The sequence below is a fragment of the Eretmochelys imbricata genome, chromosome 1 (genome assembly GCF_965152235.1).
Source record: "Eretmochelys imbricata isolate rEreImb1 chromosome 1, rEreImb1.hap1, whole genome shotgun sequence".
NCBI classification, from domain to species: domain Eukaryota; kingdom Metazoa; phylum Chordata; order Testudines; family Cheloniidae; genus Eretmochelys; species Eretmochelys imbricata.
Window position 1 is genome coordinate 141636699 of NC_135572.1, and position 23595 is coordinate 141660293.

Genomic DNA, 23595 nt, shown 5'->3' on the forward strand with positions numbered 1-23595 from the left:
AAAATGTTGGCATACTGTGGGGCCATGCGGGTACCCATAGCAGTGCCGCTGATCTGAAGGTATACATTGTCCCCAAATGTGAAATAGTTATGGGTGAGGACAAAGTCACAAAGTTCAGCCACCAGGTTAGCCGTGACATTATCGGGGATAGTGTTCCTGACGGCTTGTAGTCCATCTTTGTGTGGAATGTTGGTGTAGAGGGCTTCTACATCCATAGTGGCCAGGATGGTGTTATCAGGAAGATCACCGATGGATTGAAGTTTCCTCAGGAAGTCAGTGGTGTCTCGAAGGTAGCTGGGAGTGCTGGTAGCGTAGGGCCTGAGGAGGGAGTCTACATAGCCAGACAATCCTGCTGTCAGGGTGCCAATGCCTGAAATGATGGGGCGCCCAGGAGTTCCAGGTTTATGGATCTTGGGTAGTAGATAGAATATCCCAGGTCGGGGTTCCAGGGGTGTGTCTGTGCGGATTTGATCTTGTGCTTTTTCAGGAAGTTTCTTGAGCATATGCTGTAGTTGCTTTGGTAACTCTCAGTGGGATCATAGGGTAATGGCTTGTAGAAACTCGTGTTGGAGAGCTGCCGAGCAGCCTCTTGTTCATATTCCGACCTATTCATGATGACAACAGCACCTCCTTTGTCAGCCTTTTTGATTATGATGTCAGAGTTGTTTCTGAGGCTGTGGATGGCATTGCGTTCCGCATGGCTGAGGTTATGGGGCAAGTGATGCTGCTTTTTCCACAATTTCAGCCCGTGCACGTCGGCGGAAGCACTCTATGTAGAAGTCCAGTCTGCTGTTTCGACCTTCAGGAGGAGTCCACATCTTAAAACAAAAAAACTTCAAATCCAGACTCCAGCGAGAAACTGCTGAATTAGAATTCATTTGCAAATTGGATACTATTAATTTAGGCTTAAATAGAGACTGGGAGTGGCTAAGTCATTATGCAAGGTAGCCTATTTCCTCTTGTTTTTTCCTACCCCCCCCCCCCCCCAGATGTTCTGGTTTAACTTGGATTTAAACTTGGAGAGTGGTCAGTTTGGATGAGCTATTACCAGCAGGAGAGTGAGTGTGTGTGTGTATGGGGGTGGGTTTTTGGAGGGGGGTGAGGGAGTGAGAGAACCTGGATTTGTGCAGGAAATGGCCTAACTTCATTATCATGCACATTGTGTAAAGAGTTGTCACTTTGGATGGGCTATCACCAGCAGGAGAGTGAATTTGTGTGGGGGGGTGGAGGGTGAGAAAACCTGGATTTGTGCTGGAAATGGCCTAACCTGTTGCTCACTTTAGATAAGCTATTACCAGCAGGACAGTGGGGTGGGAGGAGGTATTGTTTCATATTCTCTGTGTATATATAAAGTCTGCTGCAGTTTCCACGGTATGCATCTGATGAAGTGAGCTGTAGCTCACGAAAGCTCATGCTCAAATAAATTGGTTAGTCTCTAAGGTGCCACAAGTACTCCTTTTCTTTCTTTAAAAAGCACTAGTACAGAGACTGCAAGTAAATGGATCAGAGAACTTCCCTTTCAACTATACAAAATATAATACACACAAAAGGCAAAAGAATCCAATTTCTTTTCTCATTCAAACTGGAAGTTATTTTACAAATATCATGGGTAGAAACAAAAAGGAATTGGTTAAAAGGACAGCTTTAAAAAGTCACACTCCTGCCTGAAATTGTTGTACCTACTGTTACAAACACGTAGCTAACTGTAAGACTAGAGAAAAAGTATAATTCTGTTCACATAAAGTAAACAAAATTAAAAAAAAAAGGATTTAAAAAAAATGAAAACTGTGTATATAGTTAGTTGCACTGTTTCTAAATACCACCACCCAGTCACTTTGTACTTTTATTTGTGTGGGTCTTTTGCACAGCAATGAGGGAAAGAATTTTTTGTTGGTTTTAAAGGGGAAAAATGTGCATTGTAAAAATCACAAAAACTATGATGCTGGCCTTCACTACCCCTTTTAACTGCCCTTCTGCATACAACCCTTTACCAAAACTACCCTCATTTAACACAACTTATTTCTATCCAGACATTCACAATGACTAGTACCGACAGGGCAAAAAAAATCTGGTAAAAAGGTGTGCAGAAGGGCACAGGGAGGGCAGAGTTAAGGTTGCAGTGCATGGTCTGTGGTGTACAATAGTTATAGCAATGACAATGATGGGTATGTTTGCAGTTGGAGAAGAAGAGGGTATGGACTGATCGGTTGCTTAAACTCACAAGAGTAAAGAAATAAAGTTGGGTCCCGTATGTTGCGTGTGTAATACCTTAACTGCTTGACAATACAGTTGTGTATTTATATATTGGATTACGTTACACACAAATGAATTACAACACTTATGAAAAAATTATTATTCACCTATTTTGGTTCCAAATGTAATTAACTGGAGTACCCAAACATTTATGAATACTTCCAGTCTATTTTTTGTAAACATATACCCTTCCCAAATGTGAGTTTCAAAAATATGAAATGTACTCCATAATGAATATTTAACTGAGAGAAATCCTTCCAATGATGCAGAATGATTTTACAACAGCTATTACCAAGATGTCTTGAAGTTGGAGGCTGGGTTTTGTATATGTACCTGTTTTGCAATGCTTGCTAATTTAAACCTCAATACAGTGGCAGATTCAATGTTAATTGCCTTTTTAAAAAATATAATCTGACATTTTTACCCTAAAATGATGTATGAATGGGCAGTGTGGAAAAATATGAGAAAGAGCACCCAATATGCTTGACACAGTCAGTACGAGTTAGAATGGTAATCCAGCGTTGTACATTTTGACAGGTGTTCACATTGCTTTAACAACAAAAATGTGAGAAGAGCAGAGGACATCACATCTAACAAGAGATACATTTAGAATATGTTGAAAGTGTTGGATCATATTAAAGAAGTTCTGTATTAAAATCACAGATGAGTTTGATTCCCCATAGTTTAAATTCCAGGGTATTACTAATTAAGAGGTCTCTTGGGTTTTGGTACTGTTTCTCTCCCTCTATGTGTGAAACTTGCAAGCTGCTAATTTTGTTAGTACATCCTAAGACAGAGTCTGTTCTCAAAGCAATTCTTTGTAACAACTACTCACACAGAGAGAGACTCAAAGCAATACTTTGTAACAATAGAAACAGCACCCAGAGACTCCCCGCCCTTTTGTTGTATTCATCTTGCTTTGTTAACAATTGCGATTAAAATAGAGATAGAGGATGTATGTGGATGGATGCTTGGTGTGGATAATAACTGAATGATCAGGGAGGTGCCAGCCTAAGAATCCAGTGTCCGTGGGCTGAAGAAGGCGTCAAGTGGATACAACCAGATGACTTCCCCCCCCCACCCCCGGAGGGCAGACTGGAATCCACCCAACAGCCTCAAGGATGGGAGAACCAAAGAACAAGATAACATCTGGCAGCATGGAGCCATCAGGAATGTGCCATCTGCTGATTGATTCAGCAACAGCATGATGAAGCAATTCCCATAGACCGGCATAGGAAGAAATTCCTATAAAAATGGACTCTAGAAAGTGAGAACTTTGGGGGGGTCTGATTCTGCAAACCAACTTCCAGGAGCATCAGATGAGCATCTGACAAGGCCCTGTTCCCTCCTCATGTCCAGATCACCTGGCCAGTGGCCTGGCATGAGCAACTCTAAGGCTGGTAACTGTGATAACAACCTTGCAGAACGTGTGTGTGTGTGTGTGTGTGTGTGTGTGTGAATATGAGATTGAATGGAATGTTATAGCTATAACTAACTGCTTACTATGATTCTTTCTGTATTCACAATAAATGTGGTATTTTGCCTTTTTCCCTTTAATAAGATCCTGCTGGTTTTTAATTTATTGGTACAACAAAAGAACTACTAAAGCACTCCAGTCTCAGAAGTGCTTTGGGGTAGCAGTGGGGACAGACCTGCATTTTAATAAAGTATGAGGCACAAACTTCCCAAAACCACTGGCTATACACTAATAAAAAACACACTTGAACCTTTTCTGGACGAGAGAGTGCTTTCTTCCTCAAAATGTCAGAGGTTTTTAATCCAAGGCTATTGGACGGTTTTAAAATAAATATGGAGATAAAAATGGTGTCATCTGAAACCTCTAGGAAAAAAGAAGCAGCCAATAAAGAGAGGATTAAGTTAAAGTAAAAATTCAGTTTCTACTTGTCACATTCACACAGTTCCTATCTGAGGAAATGCTCCTAAGTAATAATAAAAAGCGGAAACACACCCATTTTCACTCTCTTCTGCAACGTGGCTTAGATAATCACCACCTCAGAGAGGGCCTTGCTGAAGCCACTCCACTTTTACTATTGATTCCCTTAAAAATACACAAACCACCCTATCTACCTTTGCACAGGGAACAAGGAAGAAGTGAAGTCAGAATAGGTGAGACTTTCACCACCTACTGATCTTCAAAAATACTTTTAAGTACAAAATAGCTAGCAAAGGATTCTCAGCTCTATGAAAGGAATAAGCCTAATACAGATTGTGGAGAGCCACTCTCCTTTTGTTTTTTTTGTTTTTTTGTTTTTTTAAAGTTCTACAGACTCAACAAAAACAACAAATATTTTCTACCCAGATTCTCATGGCTTATTCCATCACAGATATGGAGTGAGATCTTCCCAGTAGATTTTCTGAAGATGTTATATATACGTATACACTTACAAGTGGCATGCACATGGAAGCACTTATCTCTTTGAACATCATAACAGGATGGTTACAGAAAGGTTTGTGATGGTGCATACACTTAACATAACACAAAAACTCACATAACACAAGAACCAAGGGTCACCCATTGAAATTAACAGACAGCAGGTTTAAAACAAACATAAGGAAGTACTTCACACAATGCACAATCAACCTGTGAATCTCATTGCCAGGGCATGTTCTGAAGAATAAAAGTATAACTGGGCTCAGAAAAGAATTAGAGAAGTTCATGGAGGATATGTCCATCTATGGCTATTAGCCAAGGTGATCAGGGATGTAACCCAGGCTCTGAGTGTCCCTAAGCCTCTAACTGCCAAGTGCTGGGACTAGACAGGGGATGGATCATGCTGAATACCCTGTTCTGTTCATTCCCTCTGAAGCATCTGGCATTGGCGGCCATCAGAAGACGAAGTTACTGGGCTAGATGGACCATTGGTCTGACCCAGTATAGCCATTCTTATGTTCTTATACTTCCCCATTTTTTTTCAGATGGATCACTGATATGCATTTCCAGCTGCGTCCAATTAGTTTACCACATCTTTGGGGAAAGTATGTCATGGCAATGAAGTAATTTCAGAAGGAGACAGAGGTCTGTTGCTGCTCATTACAAAGGTAAAACAGGAGCAATTCTTACGATGATTCATATGACACATTGGCGGGCAAGTGGCTGCCAGGGTGGCTGCCCTGGATTCTAACTTCCAGAGGGTGCCAAACTGCTGTGCCACTCAGCTATGTTTACTTTTTGCTCCGCTGATTGGCCAGCCAGATGTTCTGTATTTTTTGCTCTGCCACTCGGGCAGGGCAGGAGTGAACCAAAAACATTTTCAGCCCAGGCAGACAAAACAACTATGGTATGAGTGTTGGATCATATTAAAGAAGTTCTGTATTAAAATCACAAATGAGTTCGATTCCCCATAGTTTAAATTCCAGGGTATTACTAATTAAGAGGTCTCTTGGGTTTTGGTACTGTTTCTCTTCCTCTGTGTGTGAAACTTGCAAGCTGCTAATTGTGTTAGTACATTCTAAGACAGAGTCTGTTCTCAAAGCAATTCTTTGTAACAACAACTACTCACACAAAGAGACTCAAAGCAATTCTCTGTAACAACAGAAACAGCACCCAGAGACTCCCAGCCCTTTTGTTGTATTCATCTTGCTTTGTTAACAATTGCGATTAAAATAGAGATAGAGGATGTATGTGGATGGATGCTTGGTGTGGATAATAACTGAATGATCAGGGAGGTGCCAGCCTAAGAATGCAGTGTCCATCGGCTGAAGAAGGTGTCAAGTGGAAATAACCAGAGGGGGACCCCCCCCCCCCGGAGGGCAGACTAGAATCCACCCAACAACCTCAAGAATGGGAGAACCAAAGAACAAGATAACATCTGGCAGCATGGAGCCATCAGGAATGTGCCATCTGCTGATTGATTCAGCAACACATGATGAAGCAATTCCCATAGACCAGCATAGGAAGAAATTCCTATAAAAATGGACTCTAGAAAGTGAGAACTTTGGGGGGTCTGATTCTGCAAACCAACTTCCAGGAGCATCAGATGAGCATCTGACAAGGCTCTGCTCCCTCCTCATGTCCAGGCCACCTGGCCAGTGGCTTGGCATGAGCAACTCTAAGGCTGGTAACTATGATAACAACCTTGCAGAACCTGTGTATATGTGTGTGTGTGTGTGTGTGAATGAATGAATGTGTGAATAAATATGAAATCGAATGGAATGTTATAGCTATAACTAACTGCTTACTATGATTCTTTCTGTATTCACAATAAATGTGGCATTTTGCCTTTTCCCCTTTAAGAAGATCCTACTGGTTTTTATTTTATTGGTATAACATGAGACCATAATTATTTTTTTTAATGAAGCAAGTCATTTTCACGGACAGTAAAGCACATAGAGAACCAGATCATAGAAACAGGATGTCACAGTTAAAGTAGGAGAGGCCAGATTTTGTTTTCTCTTTTAAAGTTAAAGTCGGGGCAAAACGTACATAGACTGAAAGAAGAGAATTGGGAGTAAATTATTTTGATAACTACATGGAAATGTTTTCTCTCTTTTGCAAAGGTGATTTGGTCATAGAGAAGATCATCAAGGCTCTCTAGAATGTCTGTCCTTACAAGATTTGAAAGTCCACTATTCTAGCAAAGTCATCATCTTCCCATGACATCTCTTTTCATCCCCTCTCTCTTTTCAAAAATCTTTTAATTCTTAATCAGCTGCAGTGGCAGTGCTAACGTCTACTAAGGCCCAAGCCATCTTCACCCTCTGCCCGGGTGTGAACAATAATAGTCAGGGGAACCTTACTGTGATTAACAGCAGCACAATAATAGTGGTGAACTTAAGTGTGAAAGTGAAATCCTGGAAGTGCAGGGCAAGCTTGTGGCCATTTGTTTTCAGCAGAATTGGAACTTTCACACTGTATTTTAAGTCTCTATCCCTTTATGGTTTGTTAAAACCTTCCTCATAGGGCAGAACTGGAATGGTCCACTGCAAAGGTTCATCTGAGATGTGAACATGCCCCATTTTATCATGACGAGCGCTAACTCTGAAATGTTTTGATTGTTGCCATTATGCAATTCCTTACTTTAAGGGACTCTGTTTTTTCACAAAAAGAAAAGGAGTACTTGTGGCACCTTAGAGACTAACCAATTTATTTGAGCATGAGCTTTCGTGAGCTACAGCTCACATAGCTCACGAAAGCTCATGCTCAAATAAATTGGTTAGTCTCTAAGGTGCCACAAGTCCTCCTTTTCTTTTTTGCGAATACAGACAAACATGGCTGTTACTCTGAAATCTGGTTTTTCAGTTTCTGTTTTTACTCATTTCTATGTTCATCTTTTTGATACTTCAGTGCACTGATACTGCATAAAATTATATTTTATAGCTTTGCCTGTATTGTTACTACATAATTTATCAGAAATCTGTTGCTTTTCTAACAATGAAAAAAACAAAAATTAAAAGAGTTTTAAAGCAGTCTCATTACATGTTTGTCTCCTATGTCGCCCGCCTGTCCATAAGCGTGCAGATCCACACATGCACACACTGCATTTAGAGAGCTACATCAGAAATTAGGCCACTGTCCACCACAACAGAAAACCAAATAGAGTACTAACTGACCCTGGCAGAGAGAGTGTGTATGCAAGTGCACACACAAGCCTTTAAGAATACTTTATTCTTTTATTCTAAACACTGGTATTGTCAGTTGGCTTAGATTATTTACATATATTCCATTGAGATTTTCTGGTTTTGTTTTGGGATATGGTAAGAAAAGGAAATATGTATTTAGATGTATAAAGTGCTTCATCTTTCAGTGGACAGCGTAAAGAGGACATAAAAAAAGAACCTTGGCATTTTCTGACTCTTCCCTCTTGTCCCGACTATTTTTAAAAACTGGCTCTTGAAATGCTACATTAACTCATGCATTACTGAAAGTCCTAGTTATTTCAGCAGAAACATCCAGCTAACATTTGGGTTTTGACTGAAATTATGAGATAGAGAAACCCACGCTTCCCAGCTAGAGTCTCTCTGTGGAGGAGCAAGATGCCTGTGGGATGGGTAGGATAAGTAGAAAACATATGCGGATAGCAGTAAACAACAAGGAAAGATCAGTCTGCAGTCAGCACTGCATGGCTGCAACTGTGTTGCACAGGTCAATAAAGACTGTGGTTCAGATTTTCAAGGTCAACTAGGTGATGTAGACACACAACACTGATTAATTTTATGGTGAGTTGTGTATCTAAAATCCAGCAAACAGGCTGAAATTGACAAGAAAGCCAGGCAGCTAGAGCCCAGCTGCCCCTGGCTCCCTGCTGGACTACACCTGCCCAGCTCCCCACTCAGGGAGGTGAGAAGCCTGGGCAACTGCCCCCCCATGCTGTGGAGAATGGGGAGGCGAGAAGCACAGGCGGCTGGCACCCACTCCTGGCAGGCAATGGGGAGGTGAGTGGAGCTGAGAGCCCTGGCTCTCAATCCCTTCCACCACTCCTCTTCGGTCAGTGGAAGTGCTCCTGGTAAGGCCATGCACCACCGATAGAAGGAGGGTAGTGTGGACATCAGCCACTGCAGTAATTACTGTGGTGGTTGTAAATCGGCCTAACAAATTTTGACTTAAGTCTGTAGTTTAGACATGCTCAGAGGAATGGGATCAGACCCAAGGTCCATCTCATCTAGTATCCAGTTTCTGGCAGTGGTCAGACTCCAGTCTGCCCTGAATAATGTGTGTGGCCACTTCAAGAATAAAGTAGGACATCAATATTTAATATTCATATTACAATAATTATTCCTGGGGGAATTCTGTGTCACTGCTCATCCGCAGACTTCATGTACCATGCAGAATTTTTTTCTCAGCAGAAAATACATTCTGCTAGAAAAGTCCTGCAGTTATGCCTTTCACCCACCAGTGGCTGCTGTGGCACCAGAACAGAGAGCAGCTGCTCCTGGGTGGGAGCACCCCAGCTGCAGATAGGGAAGAGAAGAGGCTGCTTTCCTCACAGCACCCAGCCCATGGGGCCAGGTCAGAAGGCATGAAATATGGGGGGACGGATAGCGTGGGGCACATAGGGGTGCTGGGGGGTCACAGACTGGGGTTCAGAAGGGCTAGTTGAGGGGGACAGACTGGGGCAGGGGCTGAATGGGCGTGGGGGTGCAAGGACACATGGGGACTGGGGCAGATGCGTATAACTGAATTAGATAGGCTAGAGGTCAGCCAGGGACTGCATGTGGAAGCTCCCTAACAATCCCCCACAAAAAATGTTCCATACTTCTCCCACCCACACCCAACAACCCTCCAAGTTCACACCCAGGCTCCTTCCCAGCAATTACTTCTCTCTGCCTAAGCTCCTCCATTACCCATTTAAACTTGGAGAGTGGTCAGTTTGGATGAGCTATTACCAGCAGGAGAGTGAGTCTGTGTGTGTATGGGGGTGGGTTTTTGGAGGGGGGTGAGGGAGTGAGAGAACCTGGATTTGTGCAGGAAATGGCCTAACTTCATTATCATGCACATTGTGTAAAGAGTTCTCACTTTGGATGGGCTATCACCAGCAGGAGAGTGAATTTGTGTGTGGGGGGGTGGAGGGTGAGAAAACCTGGATTTGTGCTGGAAATGGCCTAACCTGACGATTATTTTAGATAAGCTATTACCAGCAGGACAGTGGGGTGGGAGGAGGTATTGTTTCATATTCTCTGTGTATATATAAAGTCTGCTGCAGTTTCCACGGTATGCATCTGATGAAGTGAGCTGTAGCTCACGAAAGCTCATGCTCAAATAAATTGGTTAGTCTCTAAGGTGCCACAAGTACTCCTTTTCTTTTTGCGAATACAGACTAACACGGCTGTTACTCTGAAACCCGTCCATTACCCCTGACTCCCCAAAACCTTTGCACTGCTTCTGAGGGGAGTGGGAAATATGGTTCTATATTGTAGTTTAAATGAATTATTACTAAGAGTTCTGTATTAATATGCCTAGAAAGGAATCTATTTGTCAAAAGAAAAGGAGTACTTGTGGCACCTTAGAGACTAACCAATTTATTTGAGCATAAGCTTTCGTGAGCTACAGCTCACTTCATCAGATGCATACTATGAAAAGTGTAGAAGATCTTTTTATACACACAAAGCATGAAAAAATACCTCCCCTCACCCCACTCTCCTGCTGGTAATAGCTTATCTGCAGTGATCACTCTCCTTACAATGTGTATGATAATCAAGGTGGGCCATTTCCAGCACAAATCCAGGGTTTAATAAGAACGTCTGGTGGGGGTGGGGGGGCGCGCGGGGGTAGGAAAAAACAAGGGGAAATAGGTTACCTTGCATAATGACTTAGCCACTCCCAGTCTCTATTCAAGCCTAAGTTAATTGTATCCAATTTGCAAATGAATTCCAATTCAACAGTCTCTTGCTGGAGTCTGCTTTTGAAGTTTTTTTGTTGTAATATCGCAACTTTCATGTCTGTAATCGCGTGACCAGAGAGATTGAAGTGTTCTCTGACTGGTTTATGAAACCTCCCCCCGCCCCCCCAAAAAAGAAAACCAAAAAACCCAGGAGATATTAATGGTGTCATAAATGATCAACTTTCAGAGGTGCAGTACCAGTTTCCCCACAGGTACTCCATCCCCTGTAGCCCACAGAGCATTTGGTCTCTGTGCAGTTTGCGAAGTACTGTATACTATTCACAGTACTCAATAAAACATACACAACACACACAGATACATATAAAAACAAACTTTGTGCAGCTCTCTGAAATCCTATGCAAGTTTAGGCACAGCTGTTGGCTACCAGGCTGTAGCCAGCATGGTCCTTACTGCAGCAAAGGTTGAGTCGCAGTGCCATAATCATTGGATAGCTCACGTTAAAGCATAACCATCCCTACACAACAGTCACGCTACCTGTGGTGGCTGTACTATATATGCCATAGCAGTATACCTCACCTCCTCTTCTCTGAGCTTCTGTTTCCTCTTCTCTTCAACAGCTGCTCTCTTTTGCTCCTCTCTCTGTCTCTGTTCCTCCAGTTTTCTCCATCGTTCTTCAATTTGCTTTTCATACTGAAGTTTTGCTCTTCTCTCCTTCTCCAAAATCTGCTGCTCTCTGGCAGCTTAAATAAATAAAAATACTCTCTTAACTTGATTTGATTTTTCCCCGTCTATAAAGTAATTTACCGGTATGACAAAATGGGAAGCAAAGAGCAAAAGTATACCAAATGCAAATATACAGGACACATTGATGCAATAAAATCAACAGCACAATGCATAAAAATACACTATGCAGGTAAACAAGAAAATAAGCAATAATCTAATTAGTATAAGTAGTAATGAGTTCACCCTTTGTTTGCAATCTGGCAGGTGCTCCATTTCTTCCATAAACATTATAATCAGACTAACAAGTGACCTGTATCTGTATACATTATGAGTTCCTTCATAGCTTTATGGCTAAATTCTTCCCTGCACAAACATGCCTCTTGTGGCTTTTAAAAGGAGTCACATGTAGATGAAGAGAGCTGAATGTGGGTTTTAGAACTATAAAGTCTGATTCTTTCCTTTTCTCTTCTTTGGTGGTATCTTTAAAGAAAGAATTTAAATAGCTGCAAAAGATTTATGGAAAACTTTGAACAGTGGTCCATTCAGTTAATAATTTTGTATGTTTCAGTTACCTTGTTTGTCACCTCTGGCTATTTGTATGAAGAAAATTTATTTTTTCTGTTGTTGAATTTGTCTCAATTGCTTGTTCCACGTGAAAGTCATAATCCTCTTTGAGACACTAATTTATTGCTATACAAATGATGACTGCAACATGATAAACAGGATTGTTACTTCAAGTGGACAAGGGAATAAATATCGGGAATGAATCAATAAATTATTTAAAAAGCTCCAGTTCTCATGCCAACTTTTAGGTAAAAGGCAACAGAAAAATAATTCAAAATAGATATGAATGTATAAGAGTGCACACACACACCCACACACCCCACACTTTAATATATATTACAAACACACACTAAAAGCTACATCAACAGAACATTATTAACGTTGAAAAATTATGCATCCAGTCCCATTCTCCTCACCCCGTCAGTCCCCATCTCCACTCCTCAGACTGTTCCAGTACCGGTCACCTCTCCCAGCTCCTCATCCAATCCATCTCTCCCCCCAAACCTGGCCTAAAATCCCTTACCCCCATCCCCACTGGCTCTCAGTCCCAATCCCCCTCTTCAGGTTCCTGATTCAATTCTAATTGTGAACCCTCCCCTTCCGGCTCCTTTTCTAGTTTCTTGGCCAAAGTCATCCGAGCTCCCCCGTGCACCCTTATCTGGTATGTCTCCCCTCCTTTCCCCACCCCATTGGTTCTCATTCCCAACCTCCCTGCCCACTAGTCCCAGTGTCCACACTTGGCTCCTCATCCAGTCTCAATTTGCCCATCCCTTCCCAATTTCCCTCCCCAGATCCCATTTCCAGTCTCATCTGGCTCTTGCTCCCAGTCATAGTTTCCTCTCCCACCCCATCAGCCTGCAGTTGTCATCTTCCCTCCCCTCACAGGCTCCTTATTCCAATCTACTTCCCCCACTGCTCCCCCCCAATCCTAGTTCTCATTCTCTCTGCACTCAAAGCAGGCAGCTTTCTCTCCTAACTGATCCCAGGCTTCAAGTGCACATTGGAGAGAGTCTCCCTCTTCTTACTTTAGGTGCCCACATCTGGCAGTGGCATGGCCTCTAGCGGCCCAGTACCACTATTGCAGAGAAAGCCCTGTTGAGACCCAGGCAGTATGCTCAGTGTATACAGAATCTTTGGGGAATTTACCAGCTAAAAACCTAAGCCATCTCTACTGAGCATGTGCAAACTGGGATTCTTCAAAGGCTTATAACTTGGCCAGATTTTGGCACCTTTTCACAAGGACAGGAAAGGGCACATCCATGACAATGGCTATGTCTACTCTGCAGTTAGACGCCTGGCTGGCCTGTGCTCAGGGGCTCTAGCTAAGGGGCTGTTTAACTGTAGTGTAAACGTTCAGTTTCAGGCTGAGGCGCAGGCTTTCAGACTCTGCAAGGTGGGAGGATCCCAGAGTTCGGGCTTCAGCCTGAGCTGGAACCTCTACATTGCAATTAAACAGCCCTTTCAGCTCCAGCCTGAGTCAACTGCGGGTGTCTAATTGCAGTATAAAGGTCACACAAAGGCCACAGCCCTGCCAAATTTCAAGTCCCTACTCCAAAAAATGGGGGCACTGCAGCTTTTCAAAGGAAAGGTCACCAGAGATTTTGGACATGAGCTAAACATATTTTCTCTAGCCTCCTTCTTGGAAACAACTGAATCATTTTGGTGAAATCTTCCAAAAATACCTGCCATGGCAAATTTCAGTCCAAATGTTTAAAGTTTGGTAAAGTTATAAGCAACTGAAAGCAGGATGTTTTCCTGGGAAGTGTTGGGCAACCTGCCCTGCCTATAATAATGCAGAAGAAAGAATTATTCAGAAATATTTTGCACGCACTCAACATTTCCCGTGAGGTTTAAGTTGTTCTTTAAAGCATTAGAAATGACACCAATGAGTCTAAAAATAATTTTTGCCTCCCATGACTGAAAAATGAATTTGTAAACTTTCATTCATGTGACAGCAAGGCAAAAAAAATATCTAGTGTATGCCACTCTCACTAACTCCACTTTAATTTTGAAGTTGTTAACACTCAGAGGTTAAAATCACAATGCCGCAGCCAATCAATCTTTCATTGTAAATATTGTTCAAGGCTTGACTTTTTGACAGAATCATATACATCAGCTTCCAGAAAGTCAGTATCTCACACATATATTCATGTCATAATATTCAATAGCACATTTATTGAAGATAACTGATTGTTAATTGTAGAATGTGAAGTGCTGTATACTGAAATCAATTGAAAGAGTCCTAGAAGATTAGGTTCTCTATCTATTTGAAAGTGAATTAGATTCTGCTGAAATTCTTCAGCAATTTAAACCATTTTAAGATGACAAAAACCAAAAGTGGACTGAAATATAACATTTAAAATTCAGAAGAGGAAAAACATGATTATTTTTCTTTTCCCATTAAACTCACATATAGCTTTAAAAAAATGCAGAGGTCAACTTACCTAGATATTTCTCTCTTTCTTCTCTTCTTTCTTTTGCTAATCTTTGCCTTTCGTCAGTTTTCAGAAATCCATCGACCACTAAAACCAGAGGGGAAAAAAGGAATTTTAACGATAAAACTCAAGTAGAGTCCAAAAGAGCCAAAGAAAAAAAAAAATTACACCATACTTTCATGGGTTATTGCATTGTATCAGGGATTTTTTTTTTTTTTTAAACAACAACTCCTTGCTATGTACTGTGGAATTCCAAGTAAAGTTAATCACTGTAAATACCCAAACCTGAATCCCTTCCACTGCAGAAAAGTGAAAGATCAGGCTTTTGTAGCCTGTTGTTTTTTATAACCTTTTTTGTGAAGGCAAAGTTACAATAAAACATTAATACACTACACATTGTACATCACTTGTTCAGGATAACGTTAATATTCAAAGAACCTGGCTACAGATTCTGACCTGCTGGTTGGGAATCCTTCCTCTGCTGAGAACACTAGGAAGGGTGACCAAATTTCTTAACACCTATCTGCTGGTGACACTGGGCACTACACTAGGTAACTCGGGAGGGTGGAAGACCATGAGTGTCGATGAAGCCCTCTCGCTCTAGGCCCAGATAAACTGAGGCCCCTTTGCTCCTTGAACTTTCTGTGACCCTGCATAACTCTAAGGAAGCTAGCACAGAGACAGACAGGTTTGCACACGGCTCGCCAGCCAAGGCCAGCTTCGGCCTGGGAAACAGACAGATAAGGCAGAAATGTTTAGCAAAAACCAGTAACAAATAGGACCAAATAAGGCAAGGCTCAGGCAATGCTACTGAGGAAAAACACAACTGGCTGCTTTAGCTGATTGGCTACGGTATTGTATGGGGCAACAGGTAATTGGTTGCATAGACTTGTGTAGTGAAGCAGGCAAAGGTATAAAGTATATACTGGAATTTGCTGCGCTGCTGCAGGATTTGAGACAGCTCAGTCTCCCTGCGCCCTATTTGAAGCTTCAAATAAATCTCTGCTTCTCCACCCCGTTGTGGTCATTGGCGCGATGCACGCCGGACAATGAACCCATCTGTTGCTTGCCTTGGGCACTCTGTGCCGGCAACATATCCTCTTTTTGAGCTTCTCGTGTGTGTACTTTTAGTTTACTTTAAAAATACCCAAACGTTTTTATTGCTATATATTCAATATCATTAACAAGCTTGTTCTCAAATTGTTGGCTAGGGTTGGGGTATTTCAGTATAACAATAAGGCACAACAAATTGTCATTCCCCACAAGACAGGCCATCGTATGTGAGACCTTCACTGTTTTAGTAGTGTTGTGGACATTAAAGGGAGCTGGCATCAAAAGACACAGCTTTTTCTGCCTTCTAGTATAATTGTTACATGATCCTGTGGTCTCCTTATTTGTGGGTTAAGCACAGCTATGCCAAATCCCTGGAATAACACTTACACAACAGAACCATATGTAATTATTACTGCTCCCTTCCTGCAGCTGGTACAAACAATTTATTTCCCCATCTCTCATCCTGCCACCCCACCAGGCAGGAAACACACTTTCAATCTTCCTCTCAGTTAGCTTCTGAACTTTCCATCTGTGAGAAGCCACACCCTTTAGAGCAGTAGTTCTCAAACTTTTGTACTGGTGACCCCTTTCACTTAGGAAGCCTCCGAGTGCGACCCCCCCTTAAATATATAAAAAAAGTGTTTTTAATTTGTAACACCTTTATAAATGCTGAAGCCAAAGCTGGGTTTGGGGTGGAGACTGACAGCTTGCAATCGCCCCCCGTAATACCCTCGCCACTCCCAGTTTGAGAACCCCTGCTTTAGAGGCTGTCTATGGATAGACCATGCACAGACCCAGTCAGCACAGTAAATCTGCTACAGTACCAAGTCCCCTAGTAGGTGTCAATTAACAGACAGACCTTTCACAAAACACAATACAAAATACAATTTAAGTCATCCATCTGAGAGGTAACTACATGGTCTCCATTTATACACCAACAATTAACCCGGGGCCCTTTGATCAAACAGGCTGTTTAAAGGCTCCTTCTGAATCATGTTCTTATGTAGCCTTCAGACATTGACTCATCGCATATTTGCTTCTTATTCCAAGGTAATGGCCTTCACTTTCTTCTAAGTTTTCAGAAGCCACCACAATCCTGCCAGAGCAGCAGTGTATACAGGTAGCTAGATCTTAGATGTTGTATCTTTATTTAGTGATTAGTTTATTTGGACCCCCTGTTGTGCCAGTGTGGTTCCCTCATATCAGCAAATATCTCTGAAACCTTCTGGCAAAAAGTGTCTCATGCCCCTGCTGTGCTGGTCCACATAAAGTAACTGCTATCAGTTACTTCATTCGCTCAAGTAGCAGAGGTCCATGGGGTGGATCTAAAGTTTCCAACCTTGCTGATGACCCATATGGATGTCAGTATGATGTCACATGATAGAATTTCTGTTTTTTCAGTTTGCTTTTTTATAAAATTAGGAAATTACCCACAAAAAAATATGTTCAAAGAACATTATTAAGGCTGCAGAGCTCAAAAGTTAGGAATTGCCAGAATTAAGGTTGCCTCTTCAAACTTAAATTGGCACTTGTGTGCATATGAATTATGAGACGGTATTTAACTACATTATAACATACTATTTTTTCCACAGGACTCCTGCCTCACTCAATGCACAGAATAGATGGTGCTCACTTGCTAAGCAGCTGTTCAATATTTTCTTTTCCCCTAATTGTTCAATGAGTGGCCCCAGGCCTTAACTACTGCACACTGTTCAAAACCTGCTCTGAAGACAAAATTATTAATATCCTCATGGCCTATGGAAATGATGCTTGCTCATATTTATATAGAAATGTGTTGAAATGTTAGTAGGCTCCAAAATCTATTTTCTAGAAACAGGCTGGACAATAGCCAAGTGAGGCCTCGTAAAATATGAGTAAAGTGAAGTGAGACAATTCAGAAGCAAGTTGGAGATAAATTAGGGCATAACCCCAGGTCATGTTGTAAACATGTTTTGGTCCTAACTGGTTTTCACAAGTGTTCTACATAAAATGTTAATGTTTTGGAAAATCTTATCTATATTGATAGTTATTGGTATGGCATTTATGTGGATGTTAATTAAGATGATGTTTAATGTTAAATAGCCAATGTAGAAATAAGTAGAAAATATTTAATTATGGCAATGCAAACATAAATATGGTAAAAGGTAGATTTAATGTTAATTAAAGGGCATTATTACAATTGATTATAAAAGGGTAGCACACTAATTTTAGATTAGGTATGGCCATCCACCATCAAGGTAGAGAAAGAATTATATCCATTAAGGAACTGATCATGGCTAAAATGTACCATTTCATATTAGAAAGTGAGTATGAATGCAATGTATGGTTATATTGCAATGCCTGTTTGCTTAACTACTTTATATTAAATAAAGTCTTTAATTTTAACACTCTTTGTGCCATTTTCACGGTCCTCCACTAAATTAAATGATCTGTAACCGCCCTGGAAGCTCGAACCTTAAAGGATTCAGATTGGTTTTATTTATTTATTTATTTAAGCTACTAATTGGGAACATATAAATCAAAAGTTACAGGACGCTCATCACTATAGTTTCTAAGTGCTGTACAAACATTAATTTATTATTAAAATACTCTTATGAAGTGAGGAGGTGGTATTTTACAAATGGGGAACTAAGACACAAAGATTAAGGTCAAAACTATATTGATTTTGGGTGTTCTATACGAGGCCTCATTGTTCAGAGTACTTAGCATTTTAAAGCACTTTATATAGTCAGAGTAGAGTTCTAGTTGGCCTCTGTTGCAACTGAGAGTCCTTGGGCTCTGAACTGCAGAAGTGCTAAGTATCTCAAGTTGGACAACCAGAAAATGAAGAACACACAATGGTCACCTGTAAAACTGCAGGTTTCAGTGACTTGCCCAGCACGATGCATCACACAGTAACTCTGTGGCAGAGGCAGGGATAGAATCCAGTTCTCCAGGGTGGCATTCCACGGCCTGAACTATGAAATCCTCCTTTCTTCTTCCTGCAATCCCCTGCCTCATTCACTACACACATTCCAACCTCGGCAATAAATGAGGCAGGGATCCTATGGACAACAGCCTGCTGCATTATACAACCCAGATTCATCCCTAGAGCAGATCTATCCTGTGCTCTCAGTAAGCCAGAGGTCCTATGGAAAAAATAGTATGGGATCATGTAAAGACTATCATAATGCATATGCACAAGGAAGGCAAATTAAGGTTGAAGTCAACCTTAATTCTGACACATCCTAATTTTTGAGTGCCTGACTTTGCAACCCTAATAATATTTTAGCATGGGGTTTTTTTGTGTGTAATTAATATTTGATTTGTCTGTCAAAAGTTTCTTGCCCCAACTGAGTAGGCAAATACATTTTTCCAAAGCTGATCTAGCTATTTCTCTTGTGTAATAACTGATTATTTGGTAATGATCTTTTATTGTACGTCAAAATAAGCATACAGAGCAAGGACATAGAATAAAGAATACAGTGTAAAGGTAGTAGTTGCCATGGAGGTTTACAGTTAATTTACTAAGAATATGATCAATAGTACAAATTTAAATAGTCTAGAAAGCAGACTGCAAATGATGTGCATCAGATAAGCTAAGTGCATGTTTATGAATCACAGCACCATTAATCTCCCATTAAAAAAATGGCATGTATTTATTTCACATAATGAAATACCAGCAGATGGCAGAGCAATAGTTTTGCAAAATTTTAAGCATGAAAAACTGTACTCCAGGACTGGAAACTTGTATACAAAGCTTCAATCCAAAAGGATGTTTATTGCCAAGCCACTGGTCCCTCAACAAGGGATCTGCAGTGGTGAAGGGCTTGTATAAAATTCCAGGACAGATCCACTTCTGCAGAAAAGGGTCCTAATAGGACGCTAGAAATCGGTTAAGATGACAGCATTCCTGCACCAGTAATACATCAACAAATACTGAAGACTTTTTTCAATACTTTTACGTTCATTTGAGATAAATATTCACAGGAGCACATGCACACTTATCTTAATCACAGCTACAATTCAGTTTGATGACCTCCAGAGCCATCTAGTCCCTTTCAACATAAATTATTGTGTGATAAAACTGAATGTCAGAACACATTCTCTGCCTGCTTTTTGTAATTTTGGGGAGGATAAACTACCATTTCTTGGGCAATGCTGCTCAAGAAGTAGAAATTAAACCACGTCAACTGAAGTGTAGAGCAAGTTTCTAAACTTAACATAATGTTGCCACTTCTTCGGACACCAGCATCCTATTTCTGACACAAGTACTGCCCCTCTGTCTGGAGACAGCAGATGTCTGGGCCCTTGGAGATTTGCTTCCCAGTGTAAGAGAAAATCTGGGATGTGGACTCAGTGCATATCCTAAGCATAACTTGCTTTATTTACACGCACATACACAAGTCATGGTAGACAGGCAGTTACCCACAGCACACAAGCAATCCACTCTTCCAGAAATCTCAGCTCTCACACCAAAGTCCAGTTCCAGGAAGTTACTCTGCCTCAAGAATTGTCTCCAAATATAGAGAATAAAGCAGACGGCAAACTCTCTGCTCTCTTCCACAGCTTCTGTCCAAGTAGTACTGCATAACAAAATAATAATAATACAGCATTCCTTCAAAGACTAAAAACTGTATTGCAATCTAAGAAAAAAAAACTTGTAGATTGATGCATAACTTTGCCATGCGGTGACTCCCGCCATAATACGCGGCATCTTACAAGATGTGCCAAGAAACCATGACATACAAATGTATATTCACAAGATTCAACACTTTGGAAACAGACGGGGTATTCCACAACACATACTAGGGACTGTCATAAGGAAAGTATCTGTGAATTTTGTATTTTGGTACAACACTGACCATAGTCCCAGGTCAGCTAAAAGAAAATAGTTTTTCAAACTCTGGTATATTGCCAAAAAATCTTGAAAGTGTTAAGTAACAATGTGCCAAGTAGAGACGGTCATTTTTTTTCCCTAAATTTTCCATTAAAATTATTGACAAAATAACTGTCAATTATAGTTGTATAGGAAAGTTTGACATTTTTCCTATACAATTTTTTCAGGTTTTTCATTGAACTGAAAACCCAAGAACAGAAACATTTTTGGTTTTCAACCAATTAAAAATTTTGTCCAGTCCAGACTTTATATGAATGGCTGAAATTTTGTTATTTTGTTTTTCAAAATAAATAATCCAAAAATTTCATCAATATTTTCCACAGAAAATACTCTTTTGACCAAAAAAAATGTTTTTATTAAAAAATATTTTGAATTGAAAAGTTTCAGGCAGCTCTAGTTCCAAACATATAAGAATGACAGTATTTTATTTGTCATAAAGAGGATTATGTTAATATGGATAGTCAAAGTAGTGGGGACTATATTTCAACATCCATTTAAGTCCAAAAATTTTGATAGCATGACATATTTACATAAGGTTATGGTACTGATTTTTTTTTTCTAAATTCAAGTTAGATTTACTTAAGCTTTACATATGAGACATCCTGAACCATTGGCCAAATGTTCTTTACCAAAAAGATTTTCAGGGCATTAGCAATGCACTAGGAGTTTGGTGATCAGCAAACTTAAGTATAAAATGGTCCCCTTTTGACACCTCACCACATTCCAATATCTAAGAGGGCAGTCTACTCCTTCCCTCCCTCTTTCTCTGCTTAATTCCCACACTGAAGCTCTGATACTTTGCCAATACATGAATTTAACTGGAAATAAAATGTAACCCCACAAAGGTCTCCAATTATGTTTAATCCTAAAAGAAATGTTAATCCATCTCTTAACAAGTTGCATGGAAATTCACAAAAGAAGGCTCTTGTGTTGTGTTAAACAGAACCCTATTAGCTATGAATAGGCCATAAAAGGGATGCTTATCCTGGAGAGTTGAGGTTCTAAATGTTAGGAGCATTTAAAGGTAAACAACCCTCCCACATTTATTTTGGGAAGAGCCCTTACCTCTAATTTAAACCAGAATTTAGGGCGCCATCTCTGCAATTTAACACATCTTAGACATATGCAAGGAAGTAAATTAATTTAGAAATCTTTACCAATGTTCCCAGATTTTGAGATTAAAATTGTATGTCCAAATTATATTTAGGACTTTGGACTTTTAAAGTTCGAAAACTCAGGTTCTTATCCATAAAGGACTTTCAATTAAAATAAACTAATCTCTTGGGAGAACAGAATCACCGCACACTTCTTACATAAATAGGATACGCTCATCTGAGTTGAGATCAGGATGCTTTTGTATTCAGGACCTCTGGACCTTTGGACAAAGACTGGATCTTTCAATGAAGAGAATCAGTGGACTCTCTTAGGTGGAGAGAACAATGAATTTGGATTTTGCAAAACTTTTTATGCAATATCTCTCCATTCAGATGTATGGAAGGGTTGGCCCAATTCTGAAAAGGGATCAATCTCTCATTCTAACATCACCCCACTGGGCAGTTTAAAATTTTGGGACATACTCAGATTTGATTGCAGGTAATAAATTAATCAACTGAACAGCTCAAAATGTCATTTCATGTTTTCTATTAATCCAGTAGATGGCAACCAAGCTTTAGAAAAGTTCACCTCTTCAACAGTTTCAAACCATTTTATTTTGGACCTCTTTAATTTCTTTCTTAGCACTGTTAATTAAAATATATTCAACAGAATTGTTTGAAAAGTCTTTTGGCTCAATTTTCTGTCACTACTTCTTCTTGAACCATTTAACAACAGGATGAGGTAACTTGGTGATTATCTTCCAGAATTCTACTTAATTTTGAAGTTAAAGCTTTCATGTTCTTTCTTCTTACACTTAACTTTAATTTGAGGAGAGTTTCATCTCATCTTTCTCTTAAGAGAAAAGATGAAGGTTTCCCCAAATTTGACTCTACTTTTAAACAACTTCCAGGTTCATTATAAAATCATAATCCTAATTCCCAATAATTAAAATATTCTGGCTATTCTAACCTTGTCCTAAATAACTTCAAAACATTAATAAAATGAGCAAAAATGCTTATATTATCTAATATTAAATTCACAATTCAAAGTTAGCAATTTTATACAACATTTCTACAATCAAGTAATATGCGAACATACAGTTTCAGCATTACCTTTTATACTAATGCTTCAGTACTATTCCTAGACTGGTAAAAATATTTACTTACAAACATAAAAAAGACAACAAACTTAGCTATATAATAAGACAAATATTAGGTTTTCTTGTGAGAAAGGAATTCAGAATTGTCACCTTAAAAATTACAGAAAAGACCATAAATTTCTTAGGTTTCAATAGTTTCTGGTTTCTCAGGGTGCTATGACATGCAACCTTAGGAAAGAAAGAGCTTTCCTGAAGATAAAAATACTAAGAAGAACTCCACAGACAACAGAAGGAAAGGGGAGACCACAATGGGTCATACTGAAAGATGGCTGTCAGGCTGGAGGAAGATGACTAGTGGAATTCCTGAAGATCTTGGGACCAATCTTATTTAACATTTTTATTAATATCCTTGACACAAAGAGTGGGAATGTGCTAATAAAACTGCAAATGTCACAAAGTTGGGAGGTATTGTTAATATGGAGGAGGAACAAAATATCATACAAAATGGATGATCTGGAAAACTGGACTAATGGAAATGGGATGAAATTTAATAGTGCAAAGTGTATGGTCATACACTTAAGTACTAATGACAAGAATTTTTGCTATAAGCTGGGGACTTATCAATTGGAGGAGACAGAGGAGGAGAAAAGCCTACATGTACTGGTCTATCACAGGATGACTATGAGCCATCAATATGACATGACTGAAAAAGGCTAATGCAATCCCAGGATAAATCAGGAGAGATATTTCCAATAGAGATAGGGAAGTGTTATTACCATTATACAAGACACGGTGAGACCTCATTTGGAATACTGTGTGCAATTCTGATCTCCATTGCTTAAGAAAGATGAATTCAAACTGGAATAAGTGCAGAGAAAGGCTCCTAGGATGATCAGAGGAGACTTACAAGAGCTTGGCTTGTTTAGTCTAACAAAACGAAGATGGAGGGAGATATGATTGCTTTCGATAAATACATCAGAGGGATAAACACCAGGGAGAGAGAGGGTTATTTAAGTTCAGGATCAACACTGGCCCAAGAACAAATGGATATAAATTGGCCATCTGTCAGTTTAGTCTTGAAATTAGATGAATGTTTCTAACCACCAGAGGAGTGAAGTACTAGAACAGACTCCCAAGGGGAGAAGTGGGAGCAAAACATCTATTGTGTTTCAATACTGAGCTTGATACGTTTAC

The 23595-nt window shown here is 40.1% G+C and overlaps 1 protein-coding gene across 1 annotated transcript in view; it reads right to left on the reverse strand.

The window, feature by feature from the left end:
• Positions 1-23595, reverse strand: part of MAP7D2 (MAP7 domain containing 2) — a 131325-nt gene that overhangs the window by 49800 nt on the left and 57930 nt on the right. The window contains exons 2-3 of the mRNA XM_077807187.1: positions 14285-14362; positions 11130-11293 (exon numbers count right to left, since the gene is read on the reverse strand). Coding sequence (XP_077663313.1) covers positions 11130-11293; positions 14285-14362 — 242 coding nt within the window. The remainder of the gene's footprint in view (positions 1-11129; positions 11294-14284; positions 14363-23595) is intronic.